The sequence below is a fragment of the Nicotiana attenuata genome, unplaced genomic scaffold, assembly GCF_001879085.1.
Source record: "Nicotiana attenuata strain UT unplaced genomic scaffold, NIATTr2, whole genome shotgun sequence".
Taxonomy (NCBI): Eukaryota; Viridiplantae; Streptophyta; class Magnoliopsida; order Solanales; family Solanaceae; genus Nicotiana; species Nicotiana attenuata.
In genome coordinates, this window is record NW_017670574.1 from 110,386 (window position 1) to 128,241 (window position 17,856).

General features: G+C 36.9%; 1 protein-coding gene across 2 annotated transcripts; it reads left to right on the forward strand.

Moving 5' to 3' along the window:
* Positions 1-2,086: 2,086 nt before the first annotated feature.
* On the forward strand, positions 2,087-5,391 carry LOC109241142 (serine/threonine-protein kinase AGC1-7-like). 2 transcript variants are annotated; one of them, XM_019407863.1, is made up of 4 exons: positions 2,087-2,604; positions 2,974-3,034; positions 3,379-3,860; positions 4,104-5,391. In XM_019407863.1, the coding sequence occupies exons 2-4, from the start codon at positions 2,999-3,001 to the stop codon at positions 4,978-4,980; spliced, it is 1,395 nt and encodes a 464-aa protein (XP_019263408.1). In that variant the 5' UTR covers positions 2,087-2,604; positions 2,974-2,998; the 3' UTR covers positions 4,981-5,391. The 2 variants fall into 2 exon arrangements, with proteins under 2 accessions (XP_019263408.1, XP_019263409.1); XM_019407864.1 differs by having other exon boundaries at positions 2,087-2,457.
* Positions 5,392-17,856: the final 12,465 nt, after the last annotated feature.

The window sequence follows — 17,856 nt, forward strand, 5'->3', positions numbered from 1 at the left end:
ACCAGAAATGAACCCGAGGCCCCCGGGACCTCAACCAAACATACCAACAAGTCATTAAACAACATACGAATTAGTCGTGCCCTCAATCACATCAAACAACACTAAAATCACGAATCACCCTCCAATCCAAACTTTAAGAACTTGAAACTTCAAAATTCTACAACCGATGTCGAAACCAACCAAACCACGTCCGATTGACCCCAAATTTCGCACACAAGTCATATTCAAAACTACGGACCTACTCCAACTTTCTGAATCTGATTCAAACCCCAATATCAAAAATTCCACTACCGGCCTAAAACTCAAAAAATTTGACTTTCTCCATTTCAAGCCTAAATGAGCCACGGACCTCCAAAATACAATCTGGACACAGCCGTAAGCCCAAAATCACCCAACGGAGCTAACGGAATTGACGGAACTCCATTCCGGAGTCATCTTCACATAGTTCCGACTACAGTCCAAATTCTAAGACTTAAGCCTCCGTTTAGGGACTAATAGCCCGTTTGGCCAAGCTGCAAAAATCAGCTTATTTTGAGAAGTGCTTTTTTTCAAAAGTATTTTTCTCAAAAGTACTTTTGGTGAGAAGCAGTTTTGTGTTTGGATAATTAGTTTGAAAAGCACTTCTGAGCAGCAATTAGTGTTTGGCCAAGCTTTAAAAAACTGCTTCTAAGTGTATTTTTCTCAAAAGTGCTTCTCAAAAAAGTGCTTTTGGAGAGAAGCTACTTTTTTCTGCTTCTCCAAAACTGCTTCTGCTTCTCCTCAAAAGCACTTTTTTTCTTCCAAAAGCTTGGCCAAACACCTCAATTTTTGACCAAAAGTGCTTTTGGCCCAAAAAAAAGCACTTTTGGCCAAAAAGAAGCTTGGCCAAACAGGCTATAAGTGTCCCAAAACACTCCAAAACCCAAAATAAAACCTCCCGGAAAGTCACAATAGCAGAAAAAGATACGGGGGAAGCAGTTAATAGGGGATCGGGGATCTAACTCTCAAAACGACCGGTCGGGTCGTTACAGTGAGTTTGGGCGACATCATACACCCAAGTTCAAAATCACGGTAGGGACCCACCAGGATCATCAAAATATTGATCTCGATCATTTACACAAAATACTGACCGTAGTCAACTCAAGTCATTTTAAAGCTAAAATTTATATTTTCTTCAATTTTCCACATAAAAACTTTCATGAAAAAGACACGGACTACACACGCAAATCAAAAAATACAAACGGATCTAATTGAGGTCTCGGAATACTGAAATAAGTGCTAGAACTTAAAATGAGCTATCGGGTCATAACATCTAGTTTTGGTTATTCTGTGGTTAATGGCTAGAGGTTGGTAAGGTTGAGCTTATTTTGGACATTTCCGTAAGATTCTGATCTTTTAAATAATATTCTACATTTGAGTTAATTACATTCAAATCTAGCTTTTAATTTAAATTACTAGTTTGTTAAAATTACATGGTGTAACTAATTTATACATTGTATTTACCGTATATAAATACACTTTGAAATAATGACAATTCGTAGCTACTCTTTGTATTTTGTAGCAAACTTTCAGTGGTAAATACAGTGTATGGAGTCAAACACATCATACAGTAACTGTATGCATCACTGTATTTAGGTAGCTACGAATAGTAATTAGACAAACTATAGTTATGTATGGTAATTAGGGCTCTAAATTGTAGTGCTTTAAGAAAATTCCTCTAGTTTGTATTCAATCTATTGGAACTTATTTAACTCAATTGAACTGTAAAGTTTCAATTTATTAAGCATTTTGTGAATTTAATTGTATCCAGTCTAGAATAACAAACATAAACTTAAGAGCCAACCAAATTGCGTTTTGAAAAAACAAAAAACGAATGGGTTGGTCCTAGATAACACTGTAGCAAGGTTCGGCTCGACTCATCTCAATATTGAGTTATTTCGATTAAACTTGACCTCAAACTTTGACTCGGCTCAACTTAATTAATACAGTATAAACTCGATTTGGCTCGATTCGGATGACGACCAAGCCTAGTCAGGAATAGGCAAAATGGTGCTAAAATATAATGAATGAGACGTGCGCAAGAATAATAAAAAGACGTTAGCAAGGAGATGCAGCCCAATCGCATTCCGAATCTTCCGACCATAATCTCAGATATAGACGGCGATTCTTTGGCTTCCTACCGCTTCCCTCTCTCCTTTTTTCCTCTTACCACATTGTAGTGGTTGTCCTTCTTTTCTGTTTTTGTTCTCTCTGTACATCCAATTCCATTACATAAATAGAAATGAATTTTCGTTGTCTTTCTGACGTCCAGATAGATGCCTTTTTGAAGAATTATTAATACAAATAAAAATCAGAAAAGGAAAATGTTATTACATGTAATAACAATTTCCGTTAGGGAAAATAGAAACAACAGGACTCCTACAAGAAAGATCATTGTAAATGCTGTTGGAAGTCACCGCCCTGAACCACCTGCGGCGCGTTAGTTGGAAATGTTCTTTTTTGGATATTTCTATAATCAAATATGAATGCATTAGAGATTTTATTTAATGACCTTGATCACTTGAAGGGAAATCTGTGCACACTAGTTCTTTAATTTGTATAAAGACATTATCTTCCAACATTCTGGTTCGACCTTCTTTCTTTTGTATTGTTCTCTATCCTGTTCCCTTCTCGTTTGGTTTTGTTTTGCATTGCTTCAATTTGTAGGAAAAATCGCAACTTTGGTTAATCACGGTTTGTTATATCCAGTAACACTTTTTCAAAAATTTATTGAGTTCTTTTCTTATTTGATGATGTGATTACATATAGAGGATTATTAGGCAATCTTTTATGTTACAGACTTTGATCTCAATTAAAAAGAAATCTGTCACTGCAACAAAAGCAATGCTTTCTGTTTTTATTCTTGCACGTAATTTTTGAATATCAATTTGTCCGGCACTTGAATGGTATTTGGCTGCATGACATTTTACTGAATCTGCTTTTTTCAATTTTCAGGTTCTTTGGTTGAAATTTCGAAACCATGTCTTCGAAACCCAAACCTATAGAGTTACCGCAGGTCAGTTTTTTTCTCTATCCTATTCCCCATTTTCACCTGACATTTATATTTCGTCATGTGCACAATTCCATGTCTTAGTTTGATGATACACCAAGCCTATTTGAATGAAAATGATTTATTCAAAATTATCATGATTATGTGAATCATCTTTACAATTCTACACATCACAAATATGTAGTAGCACCCCTAATTATAATAGAGAAAAACATACTTTGACTAGAAACTATAAAAAACCTATTCCTAATTAGACATGAACAAAATAAACTAGCAAATACCAAAATTTGAACAATTCTGTTGCTATGTGAGAATCCGACCCCAACTTGTTTAATTATTTGTTCATTCAGATGAGCAATATGCCATTTGAAGATACATGTCAAGGCAGCAAAGGTAGTGAGAGCACAGAGACTAGTTCCAGTAGTACTACACCCCTAAAGCCACACACTGGTGGTGACATTAGATGGGATGCGATAAATTCGGCTACTGGTAGAGGAGGATCTCCTCTTGGTCTTAGCAATTTTCGGTTGTTGAAACGACTTGGATATGGGGATATTGGAAGTGTGTACCTTGTTGAACTCAGGGGAACCAACACCTACTTTGCCATGAAAGTGATGGATAAAGGATCACTTGCAAGTAGAAATAAATTGCTGCGAGCCGAAACGGAGAGGGAGATTCTAGGTCTTCTTGACCACCCATTCTTGCCAACTTTATATTCTCACTTTGAGACTGATAAATTCTATTGCTTAGTCATGGAGTTCTGCAGTGGAGGTAACCTTCATACCCTCCGTCAAAAACAGCCCAATAAGCATTTTACTGAGGAGGCTGCTAGGTTAGTACCTATTTCTACTATCTATTTATGGTTGCTAATTTAAATTTCAGTTCATTATGGATTTTCTAGTCCATACAAAAATTGCAGCTTGTATAGAGGATATCATACTAGGAGTATTAGATATTAGATATATGCTCCATTTACCTTTCAGATTGTTGAATTCTTTTCCATGCAGAGCATGTACTTCTATATTAATTAGCTGTTCTTTTTTGCTACTCTCTCGAATGGCCTAAATCATTGCAGATTTTATGCATCAGAGGTGTTGTTGGCACTTGAATATCTGCATATGCTAGGAATTGTATACAGGGATCTTAAGCCAGAAAATGTACTAGTGAGAGATGAGGGTCATATTATGCTGTCTGATTTCGACCTATCTCTCCGTTGCTCTGTCAATCCAACTCTTGTCAAGTCTTCATCTGTACATGGAGGTGGCAATGCAAGCAGTGGAGGCGGCATTTTAGATAATGACAATGCAGTCCAAGGTTGTATGCAGCCCTCAAATTTTTTCCCTCGTAACATTCTTCCTACCAAAAAGAATCGAAAGTCTAAATCAGATTTCGGGCTATTTGTGGGAGGATCACTTCCTGAGCTTATGGCAGAGCCTACTAATGTGAGATCCATGTCCTTCGTTGGCACACATGAGTACTTGGCCCCTGAGATAATTCGCGGAGAAGGTCATGGTAGTGCAGTGGATTGGTGGACTTTTGGTATATTCTTATATGAACTTTTGCACGGGACAACCCCTTTTAAAGGTTCTGGCAATCGCGCCACACTGTTCAATGTAGTAGGCCAGCCTTTGAGATTCCCAGAAACTCCGCAAGTGAGTGCTATTGCGCGAGATCTTATAAGGGGGCTACTCGTGAAGGAGCCACACAAGAGAATTGCATATAAAAGAGGTGCTACTGAAATTAAACAGCATCCTTTTTTTGAAGGTGTTAATTGGGCTTTGGTCAGATGTGCTGTTCCTCCTTCTATACCAGAACCTGTGGACTTCACCCAATATGCAAGTAAAGAAGCATCAGCTCATTATTCAGATAAGAAGATGCCAGAAACTGAAAGTCATGATAAAAACAAAAGCACTTCTACTGATTCTTCATATATTGACTTTGAGTACTTCTAGGATCGGATTCTGGAGAATTCAAATAATACGTTAAAATGCAGAGGATTTTCGCTTTTTTTGGCCATTCAGGTAATGTTAATGCTGATCAGTTAGTACGTAACATTTGAAGTATATAAAAATCAAATGGTCGAATGTGGGCTAGTAAGGATTGACCAGCTTTGAATGATGTTGAAGTATTATGTGGGCATGCAGTGTGTTCATTGTGTAGAACTGCACGGCAATAGCTTCCAAGTGCTTCGAGAAGAAAACAACTTGCAGCACTTTCAGACGAAGGATTTTTCTGACTATAGTTTGAGTGATAATGGCTGCGAATATATTGTGAATATGATTTGTCACTTCCTTTGTTTCATTTTATTTGACCCGTATTATATTTCACTTGACATGAATTCAAAAATATTAATTTTAATTGTATAATATGCCATATATTATTAGTGCATGTAGAAATGCATACTGAAGTAGTTGAAAAGAGAACAAAACTCATATCAAAATTAAGTGTAAATTGTCTAATGAATTTGAATATAGTGTCGTTACCGTGAGTAACATTAACAATACTATACCTCCATTACAGCTTTCGTTGTTTGTTTATCCCTTTTGAATTTTTTGATAAAATTGTACTTCTTCCGTCCCAATTTATGTGTCATAGCTTGGATTTCGAGCGCCAAATTAAACTTCTTAATTTTGATCGTGAATTCGGATATCATTTTTAAATTTTTTTGAAATAAAATTTAAATATTTGAAAATTACGTAAAACATGATATACATCACAATAATTAACAAATCAAAATATTTAAAAGACATGAAAAATATCGATCAAAAACTCTCGAAATTTAAACAGCGCCATATATATTAGAACGAAGGGAGCACTTAAATTAAAAGTCAGCTTGCTTCCCTCTATTCTTATCATTAATTTTTTTAAATTTCAAATTAGTTTTATTAATTGGTTTAAATATAGTGCTACTTAAGCTAAAGATTCTCTTTATTCTAGTTTTTGACCCAAGAAAAGTGCTCAATATTTGTCAAAGAGCGTAGAATTTCGGAAAAATGGAATAACACGGAATATATTGCTATTGGCCTGGGTTGTCATTCTTTCTTCCCTCTTCTCTGTTGGATGGGATCGATGATTATCATAACTTATCATCCTTCCCGAACCTTTCAAGCTACCCCACTGATGTAACGACCAGATTGGTCGTTTAAGCATTTGCATTCCGTTCGACTGTTTGGGGTCTTGAGTAGTTTCACATGACGTATTTATGACTTGCATGTATCGTCAGTTTTGGTTCTCCAGTAGTTCGGGATCGATTTGGTAGAATGATATTCATTTCGGAAGCTTTTAGTTGGAAGAGTTGACCAAGTTTGACTTTTGTGTATTTGACGTCCGATCGGAGTTTTGATGGTTTCGGTGGGTTTAGATGGTGATTTTGGACTTGGACATATGCCTAGACTTGCATTTGGGTGTTTATATACGGTTTCGGCTCAATTTGGCGAAAGTTGACAACTTGAAGGTTTGAAAAGTTCATAAGTTGGACCGGAAGTTGACTTCGATGTTATTGGGTTCGGATTGTTGTTCAGAAAGTTGGAATATGTTCGTTGTGTCATTTGAAACTTGTGTGCAAAATTTGGAGTGATTCTGAGATGTTTAGGCATTTCGGCGTAAGTTTGAAATTTAGAAAATTTGAAATAGTTTATTAAGCTTGAATTAGGGTGTGATTCGTCGTTTTGATGTTGTTATATGAGATTTGAGGCCTAGAGTAGTTCTGTGTTATGTTTTGGGACTTGTTGGTATGTTCGGACGGGGTCCCGAGGGGCCCGGGTGAGTTTCGAGGTAGTTCCAGACCATTTCGTCTCTATTTGGCATAGCTGTTTTTCTGCAATTCTGTTGTTTCAGTCCTTCTACGCGATTGCGAAGGTAAGGACGCGATCACGTAAAGTTTTGGGAGTTGCTGGTTGTTTATTCATCGCGTTCGCGAGAGGAGAAGCGCACTCCCGAAGGGTTGAGAGGTTTGTTCATCACGTTCGCAAGTTATGGTTTGCGATCGCGGTCCAGTGGAGCTGGGAACTTCTCTCTTCACATTCGCGAGATCTTAGGCGCGTTTCGCGTAGTTGTGGTCCTGAGCTCATCGCATTCGCAAGGGTAGTATCACGAACGCGAAGCATATTTGTAACGACCCGATAGGGCGTTTTGAGTACTAGTCTTAATTCTCATGATCCGAGACCTCCCATAGCTTAATTTAATATTTCTTGATTTGCATGCGTGGTCCTTATCTTTTTTCGAAATGCTTTTATGCGAAATTTTGAAGAAAATCATAATTTAGACTAAAAATGAGGCTAGAATTGACCACGGTCAATATTTTTTGGTAAATGATCCCGAAGCGGTATTTTGACAGATCCGGTAGATTCGTATTGTGATTTTGGACTAGGGCATATTCCGGGAATTGAAGTTAGAGGTTCCTAGGTCTATTTGACTTGCTTTGCCGAAAGTTGGCAATTTAAATATTTAGAAATTCCTTAGGTTTGACCGCATGTTACTTTATGGTTATCGAGTTTGAATTTTTGTTTTGGGACTTGGAAATAGGTCTGTTTTTCTATTGGAAACTTGTCTGTAAAATTTGGTATAATTCTGAGTTGGTTTGATAAGAATCGGACGCTTGGTTGCGTTTCTAGCTACTCTTGAGTTTCCTTTTGAATTTTATGGGTTTTGATGTCCAATTCGTGGTTTTGGATGCTCGTGCGAGCGAGTTTGTATGATATTTTTACACTTGTATGCATGTTTGGTTTGGAGCCCGAGGGTCTTAGGTTAGTTTCAGATAGGCTTCGGACCATTCTTGGACTTGTAGGAACTGTTGGTTTTTGCTTCTAGTGTCTTGTGCTTCGTGATTGCTAAGCTTCTCTCGCGACCGCGAAGGAGAAAAATTGGGGTTGGGGCTGGTATACTACGCGAAAGCGAGAGGCGGGTTGCGAACGCGAGGGCCTGGGGGGATTTCCCTTTACGAACGCGAATAGACTCTAGCGAACGCGTAGCTTTGGTTGGTTGGGGGCAGGCACGGGAAATCCTTCTATGCAAACGCGACACATATGTCGTGAAGGCGGAGGCTAGGCTGGGGATGCCTTCGCGAACGTGATGGCCATTTGTCCAGTGTTCTTCGTGAACACGTTAGGTGCTTCGCGAACACGAAAAACACCTGACGCCCCGCTATTTTAAAAGTTGAAAGTCGGGGTTATTTCACCAAATACCATTTTCGAAAGCTAGAGCTCGGCCTAGAGGTGATTTTAAGGAGATTTTCATCCTAACTTTATTTGTTAATGATTTTTAACTAGTTTTATGTATTTTCGTAATCGCCCATTAATTTTACCCTTTAATCTATGAATTTCAAGATAAAAGAAATTAGATTTTGTAAAATTGGGATATAGACCTCAAATTGAGGTCGGATTTCGAAATAAATCATATAATCGGTCTCAGGGGTGAATGGGTAATCTGGCTTTGGTCCGAATCTCGGGTTTTGATCGAGTGGGCCCGGAGTTGGCTTTTATTGACTTTTTTCAAATTTATTAAAGATCAAGTCTTTTTCACCCATGGGTAGTTTCTAAAGCTTATTTTAAATTATTTGAACTATATTTGGCTATATTTGATTGGTTTGGAGGCTAATTCTAAAGGAAAAGCCATGGTTGAGCATTGATTTGATTGCGGGAAGAGGCAAGTGTCGTGGTTAACTTTGACATGAGGGAATTAGGACTTGTTGGTCTATTTGCTAAGTGAATTATGTGTAAGGACATCGTATATGTAAGGTAACGAGTATATATGCGTCGTCGGTAGGTTAAAGCATGTGGGTAGAAATTGTTTTATTGTACTATGCTGTTTTATTGACTATGCTTTTTATACCTTAGTTAGATTATTATTTCTTTGATTGTTCGCCTTCATATTTATTGTTTACTTTGAAGTTGTCGGGATATTGAAAGTTGAGTTTGTTTATCATAACACTTTGATTGAAGTGAAAGTTGCTTCGCACCTTGCATTGGTACTTGGATTATTATTGTTGCATGGTAAGGAAGAGTGAAAAGTACGAAGGGTGTTTCCGTGCCTTCTTTACATATTACTATCATTGATTGAGAGTTGACAGCCATCGTTCACGCATTGAAGATTAGGAGGCACTATCTGTACGCCGTTCATTGTGAGGTCTGATTGGGGTATCCAACGTCTGTTCAAGCAGAAGGACCTCTATTTGCAGCATAGGAGATGGTTAGAGTTGTTGAAAGACTCTGACATCACCAAGTTATATCATCCAGGGAAGGCCAATATAGTGACCGATGCATTGAGTAGGAAGGCTGAGAGCATGGGTAGTTTGGTAGATTTACCGGTAGTTGAAAGGCCACTAGCCATGCATGTTCACGCTTTAGACAATCGATTTGTGAGATTGGATATTTCGGAGCTCATCCAAGTTCTTGCATGTGTTGTAGCACAGTCATCGTTATTTGAGCATATCAAGCTCGCCAGTTTGATGATCCCCACTTGCTAGTGTGGAAAGACACGGTACAACGAGGTGATGCTAAGGAGGTTGTGATTGGTGATTATGTTGTTATACTGCTTCAGGGCCGGATTTGTGTTCCAAACATTGATGAGTTGAGTGAGTTGATCCTTGAGGAGACTCACAATTCACACTATTCTATTCACTAGGCGCCACGAAGATGTACGTGACTTGAAACAACACTATTGGTGGCGAAGCAAGAAGAAAGACATCGTTGCTTATGTATCTCGGTATTTGAATTGTTAACAGGTGAAGTATGAACATAAAAAATCAGGTGGATTGACTCAGATATTGGAGATACCGGAGTGGAAGTGGGAGTGCATCACTATAGATTTTGTGGTAGGCTTACCAAAGACCTTGAAGAAATATGATGCAGTCTGGGTTATTGTGAAGCGGTTGACTAAGTCCGCGCACATCATTCCGGTGGCAACTTCATATTCTTCAGAGGGATTGGCTCAAATCTAAATCCAGGACATTATCCGTGCACGTCGTTCCCAGTTCCATCATTTCTAACCGCACGCAGTTCGCATCGCATTTTTAGAGAGCCGTGCAGCGCGAGTTGGGCACGCAGATAGAGTTTATATATATATATATATATATATATATATATATATATATATATATATGATTTTGCTAACATACTACATAGTTGTAGTAGGTTAGCAATGTATGCATATTTAGTTTTCCTAAAGTGCCCTTACTTTTCTTTTTGATATACGGTTTTTTTGTCTTTTCATCTAAAAATTCCCCAATTCAATTGCCATCTATTAACTTCTCAATCAGAACCCTCCTCCGATCTCTTCGTCGTTCTATCATAGCTGCTAATACGATGCCAGCAGAGAGCAGAGTTGTTTAACAACTCGAGCTTTATTTTTATTTTTCCAGTTTAGTTTTGAAAGCTCAAACTAAATTGTCAGTGCATTCCTCCCAAGTATCTTAATTTCTTCCCGTTTCTTTTATCTAAATATCATAAAGTTATTTTTTAGATCTACAGTACGTTCACCCATTTGGGACTCGAGCAGTAGAGAACATAATTTTACATATCTTTATTTTTATTTGTAACAAATTAAAGAGTAAAGTAAAAAAAACAAAAAAAAAATAAAGCAAAAGTAGAGGAAGAGAATTTCATCAAAAAAACGTGAGTGAAAGATTTTGGTTAAGAGTTTAATGAAATTGGTAATCGTGTTACTGCATTGGTAAGAAAAAATTAAGAAAAAAATAGGAATGCTAGAGATGAACCATGGATGTCTGCTTCGTCTCTTTTACCGCGGAGGTTCTACAGAGTTTTGGGTGATTGTGATAACTGATAAGGGGAGGCAAATCAATTGAAGGTTTTTTGCTAAATTGACAAAAATGTCCCTGAATTTAATTTGAGGTATAAAAGAACTAAGGGCACTTTAGGAAACTAAATATGCATACATTGCTAACCTACTATAACTATGTAGTATGTTAGCAAAACCCATATATATATATATATATATATATATATTTCTTTTAATTGGAATTTTAATAAGGAAGCTATAGAACCTTTCTTATTATCATTTAAAGTACATGTAAATATTTAGTTTTCCTATATTGTAAGAAATGTGGGTTAATCTTTTTATCTTTATAATTTAATTTATCCTTAAAAAAAAAAAGAACTTCAACGTCAAAATTTATCTCAAAATCTAATTTTTACTTTGCTAACCAACCTGATCCCACAATTTCCATTTTAAGCCCAACTTCCTACCTTTCGCTAACCATCCCAATCCCATAATTCCCATTTTAAGCCCAACTTCCTACCGTTCACGTCCCTCTCCCTCACAGCACACAGCTCACTTCCCACCTCCCCACTCTTCATCTCCAACAACTCACAAACTACACTATATAATATATTCACTTTTAACATAGGAAGGGGGTACAAAATAAGAAAGCAGAAAACCTTAGGGCAAATGATTGCAAGGGGCGTCTCAGCTCCTCTCTTCTTCCTCAAAAAATAGCTAACCAAAATCCTCCTCACTTAGCGCTCAAGATCTACTCCACGTAGAAGTAACAATAGAAAAAAAATGCAGCAATAACCAGCCTTTTTCAGCCATTCCCACCACCAAAATCCACCTTAAACCACAGCGAAACAGCACCCATCAAACCCGGCAAAATCAGTCACGAAAAGTGGAGTGAGAGGTTGCCATTGAGGTCGCGATCGAGTTCCAGTCAAGGCGCTCGTCTGCTGGTCTTGTGTATTTTCACTTGAAGATCTTGAAAACTTGGCTTTCACTGTACCCTCATTACTAATAAAGGTCCATTTCTTTACTTACATTTTTTATGTGGCCTTTTAATTAATTATTATGCTCGTGAATGGGTGATTGCGCCTCATGTTTGATTTGTGAGATGGAGTTGATTTCTTACGCTTTTTGTTGGTTTCATTTGGTTGTTAAACTTCTCGCTGATTAGTTACTTGATTAGCAAAGTAATATAATGTGTATAGCATATCATCCCGTTTCTGTTTATTTGTTAAGATTTGCAATTGAAGAAGAAATGACCATTTGGATAAAAAGAGAAGGTAGTCTAGCGAAAGAAATTTTTATATTCCTATGTCACATAGAAAACCTTATTACCCTCAATGTTTAAGGTTTGACTTAATTACACTTAGTATACCAAATTACCAATTCTATACCATAGTGTATTTTAAGGGTACAATTAATGCAGCGTATATCCCTCCTTAATTCAAGGTACCGTATATCCCACCCCTCCCACGTTTCTCTCTCCCAAACCCTCACCCTCACCCACGTTTATGTATTGTTATTAAAGTATTAGTAATTGACTGTAGATGCTTAAATCTTGGCCTTTATTTGAACTGCAAATGTGGGTTTTTAGTAGATGTTAGAATACTATTTTGGTTCAAAGCAGATTTAATTTGTCATTTCATATGCAAGTTGCTGACCAAAGACTTTAATATGCAAGATTTCGTCTCAACCATGAAATATATTTTAGTTTGGTTTGGTATTATTAGCAGAGCTGTCGAATTGTCTCTATTCTGGCATTCTAGTAGTATGTGTTTCCTCCTAAGCCACTACCGATCTTTTCCTTCCTTATATTTAATAATTAGATTTTTTGATGATTGATATTTCTTCCTGAAATAATTCTAGGCTTTACAGCATATACTCTCTCAAACTGGGTACATTGAATTTTAATATCCCAATTCCCATTCAATTGTAGCTTAATTGATATTTTCGACATAATTGCGTGTTTTGCAGAAGATTTTGTAGAAGTTTTAGTCGTTTTGGATTTGTGAAAACAGAAAACAATACATCTACAATCAGAATACAAATAATCTACAATTCATCTACAAAATATCTACAAACTGGATATATTAAATTTTAATATCCCAATTCCCATTCGATTGTTGTTTAATTGGGATTTTCGACATAATTGCGTTTTTTGCAGACGATTTGTAGAAGTTTTAGTCGTTTTTGATTTGTGAAAACAGAAAACAAAGCATCTACAATTAGAATACAAATAATCTACAATTTATCTACAAAATATCTACAAACTGGGTACATTGAATTTTTATATCCCAATTCCCATTCAATTGTAGCATAATTGGGATTTTTGACATAATTGCATTTTTTCAAAAGATTTGTAGAAGTTTTAGCCATTTTTTATTTGTGAAAACAGAAAATAAAGCATCTACAATCAGAATACAAATAATCTACAATTTATCTACAATTTCTGCAATATGTCTTCTTCTTCGAGTTTCAATTTGAAATTCAGTTAAAACCAAGTCTAATCTTCACCAAAACCCCTCAAAATTGAGATATAAGCTCCAAACCATATTTCCGATTATTTTCAACAACACCCAATCCAAACAAATAATAATTTTTGAAAATCCAAATTTGAATTTAAAGCTTTCAAGGTTTTTAATGGCTGTCAGTGGTGGAATTGCTGCTCTCTTTTCATTTGCTTTGTATTACTGAAATTTGCGATTAAGAAATAGAGAGAGATGTAGAGAGAATGTCGACGAACTGAGCTTTTGCAGAACTGAGAGAATGTCGACGAACTGAGCTTTTGCAGCAGTAAACCTCTGTCGAGAATAATGGCGGCCATAGTGACAGAGATGCCTCAAAGACTTTAGAATGTCAATATTTCGATGGTGAACAATAGATGACTGTTGGCCTTGTGTTACCTTCACATGACCATCTACGATATCCGCAATGGATAACAAAGACTTCATACCACTGTTGTCGACTTGAATGGTATAATAATTGTAGAAAAATTGTGAACATGACGGGTAAATATGAAACTATGCACATTTTTAGTAATAAGGTTTCATATATGGTATAGGAAGGAAAAAGTCTCCTAGCGAAATGTAATAGAGAATGAATTTGGGCTTGATATAAGTATGGGCCAACATGGAATTCTTACAGCCATGCCCATTTTAGTGATAAAATTGTAGTGGACTCAGTTTCCTTTTAATACTACATCTTTGCCTTAAAAATTGCACGGGGCGCCCTATTTGGTCACCCCCATTTAACCTATACCCATTTTTTTTAAAGTTTTAACTTGTACCCACTTCTTAAACAACTTCAGCCCCCTTTCTCCTCTTCCTTCTCCTCCTTCGTTTTCTTCTGCTGTTGTTGGTGCTGCTATGAATATACAGTAATATAGATATATGTTGAATCCTGATGACTCATATATCAAGTTCATGAGGGTTTTATGAAGCTTCTCGCTCTCTCTTTCTTCTTCTTTTTTCTTTCTGTATTGTATCTTTCCCTTTCTCAGTTGCTCATCCTTTATTTATTTTTACAATATAGCTTCTGCACCAGCAGGGTACAGACACCATAATAATCCTGTGTTAAGAAAATTGAACCATGAGTTACTAGTGTTTCAATCTGGCTAGTACGTTAGAAACCTTTTTCAAAAACTTCAGCTTTATAGTGCTGAAGTTTTTACAAATGAACTAAATAACTTCAGCATCTTCTGCTGAAGTTTTTGAAAAAGCTTTATGATAAAACTAATGAATCCAGGACAAAAAAAACTTCAGCTTATTTAGTGCTGAAGTTTTTACAAATGAACTAAGCATCTCTGCTGAAGTTTTTGAAAAAGCTTATCCAGGACAAAAATCTTCAACTTATTTAGTACTGAAGTTTTTACAAATGAACTAAATAACTTCAGCATCTCTGCTGAAGTTTTTGAAAAAGCTTATCCAGGACAAAAAAACTTCATCTTTTTTAGTGCTGAAGTTTTTATAAATGAACTAAATAACTTCAGCATCTTCTGCTAAAGTTTTTGAAAAAGCTTAATGACAAAACTAATTAATCCAGGACAAAAAAACTTCAGCTTATTTAGTGCAATTACAAACAAAAACTTCACCAAATAGAGAACAAAACTTCAGCTACTATGCTTAAGTTCAGCAATTACAAACAAAAACTTCAGCAAATAGAGAACAAAACTTCAGCTACTATGCTTAAGTTCAGCAATTACAAACAAAAACTTCAGCACACTTGGTTCAACACTTGTTACTTCAGGCCCGTCTACTAGAATACTGAAGTTTTGCGTGATTGTCTTTGCTACTTCAGCCCCTTATGCTGAAGTTACGCAAAAAAGCGGGTACGCTTGCAAATTTTTTTTCAAAGCGGGCACAAGTTAAAATGTGACCCAAAAAGCGAGTATAGATGCAAATCCTTCACATGTATAATTCATAAATAGTCCCCAGAAGCTCTGAACTTTAAATTAATTGATCTTATAAATAATTCGTACAGGTCAATCCTAGTCTTACCTACAATAATCTCCATAACTCTAGACCTTACACCAATCTCAAATCAAGTAAAACAATCACAAAAACATTAGTATACTTTTAACATGCTCTTAATCAATCCATTGTGATTATGTATACCTTCACGTGACGTAATTATGATTTTTAAAATTAAAATAAAGGTATGCCTTCGCGCAACTTTGGGTGAAACAATCTTAATAATAAAATGTTACTCGTTGTGTACACGTACGAGTGACATGACTTTGACACACCAAACAAAATGGATACATATACACGTGATTCGTCTTAAGATAATTCCATAATTTTAATAACCAAGTAATAAAAGAGGTAAAAGGTAAAAATGCACAAAGATCCTTAAAACATGTAATAATCCGGATGAAATAAGTCAAGTGTAATTTGTTAAGCGATCGTGCTAAAACCACGGAATCCGGGAGTGCCTCGCACCTTCTTCCGGGTTAACTGTATTCCTTACTCGATCTTCTGTGTTTCGCAGACTTTAATAGAGTCAAATTTTCCTTGATTTGGGATTCAAATTAAATGGTGACTTGGAACATCGTAATAAATTATTCCAAGTGCGGACTATATAAAAATATCACTTTTCAATAATGTCACTTAAAGTGAAAAACTCCATTCCCCGAAAAAGAAGGTGTGACAACTCTGGCGACTTTGCTGGGGACAAGAACCCAGAACTTCTGGTTCATAGTTCAGAATTCGAACTTTTAATGTGATTTATACTTGGCTTTATTGATTGGATGTAATTACTGTGTTTGTGGGCCTAATGTGCTAATTGCCGCTTATTTACCGCTTTGATATTATTTGAAATGTAGAAATGATCTTCTTACGCCTCCCTTCTGAGTCTTCTGAATTTATGGTGCACACATGCGCGTGGCCCATTTTGTTAGAGGTCGTACCAATTAGAACGGGGTTGGTTCAGTAACTCGGCCTGGTACACTTTCGTGCTCCCGGTACGTTGCTCCCATCGAGCCGCTTGAGTAAGACAGGTCTAAAACACTCTCCCGAGGATTTAAACCTAGAATAACATAGCATCATGCTAGATCCCTAGTAGGAATATTTATTTGCATCATGTGCATTAGACTTTGGGACTCAACACAGGGTTTCGGTCCGTCTAGGACAAGTGTACCCGAAAATTACAAGACCATTCTGATTCATCGTATGTACTACCTGTGCATTATGTTTTATTCGGTTTGTGCATGTTGGCTGGTTTCAAAAAAATAGGAGAAAAATTAAGGGAAAACCAGAAGAAAGAAAATAGGAGAGAAGAAAATTTACTCGATTTTTGAGAAATCCCAGTATTTGAAAAATTCAAAATAGCTTGAATTTTTCAAAAAGGTGTCATCCCATTCTTGAAAAATTTACCGAACTACGCGGTTTTAATTTCACCGAATGTGAGATACGTAGGCAACCTTCATCGTGTCTGGACCCTAATTTTCGAAAATCCAAAAATATTTTCTTTTAATTTCTTCTCAAAATCCAAAAATATTTTCCTTCTTCTTCAGAAGTTTTTCTTTCGAATATTAAAAAGAAAATTCAAAATTCAAAAATATATTCTTTTTTCTCTAGAAGTCTTTTTGACTAATCTGCCAAGTTTCACAATTTTTGGAGTTGATTTGAGCGAATCGGGATGACCGAACTGTCAAAAACCAGTAGCTGTTGGAAATTGCAGAAGCACTACTTCGCGTTTGCGATGGACTTTTGCGATCGCGAAGGGTTATGAACTTTTAAGCCTACGCAACGGAATTCTAGTTTTATGACCCTAAAATGCCAAAAAACGAGGAATGGTCATGGCGTTGCGGTCAAAATTTTATTCCTTAGTTCGTATTTGACGTCCCGCAAAAATTTTAGGCGATCTGGGTCCGGGGGCCCGTGCCCACGACGGAAAGCGTGGGCTATAGCACATAAAAATATGGAAATCGGGAGGAATTCCAGCTTTATGGCCGCAAAATGCCAAATAACGAGAAACGGTCATGGTGGGGCGGTCAAAATTTGTTCCTTTGGTCGTATTTGACGTCCCAAAAAAATTTTAGGCGATCCGGGTCCGGGGGCCCGGGCCCACGGCGGAAGGCGTGGGCTATAGCACACGAAAATATGGGAATCAGGCAAAATTCCAGGTATATAGTCATAAAACGCTAAAAAATGAGGAACGGTCATGGCGGGCGGTGACTATGGTTCCTTAGGTCGTATTTGACGTCCCGGAAATTTTTTACGCGATCCGGGTGTAACGACCAGGCCAGTCGTTTCATGAGTTTCAGCCCCGTTCTCCCCATTCCTGCTTCTTTATGTGTTGTTCGTCTATATTTCATCATATCGTGTTGGTTGTGTTGTGTTCGGAGTGGTCTTAGAGTGGAATGAGACACTTAGTCTCTAATTTAGGAGTTTAAGTTGGAAAAAGTCAACCGGATGTTGACTTATGAGTAGAAGGTCTCGGATGTGAATTATGATGGTTCGGATAGCTTCGTTAGGTGATTTTGAACTTAGGAGCGTGTTCGGAATGTAATTTGGAGGTCTGCGGTAGACTTAGGCTTGAATTGGCGAGATTTAGGCTTGAATTGGCGAGATTTAGGCTTGAATTGGCGAAATTGGAAA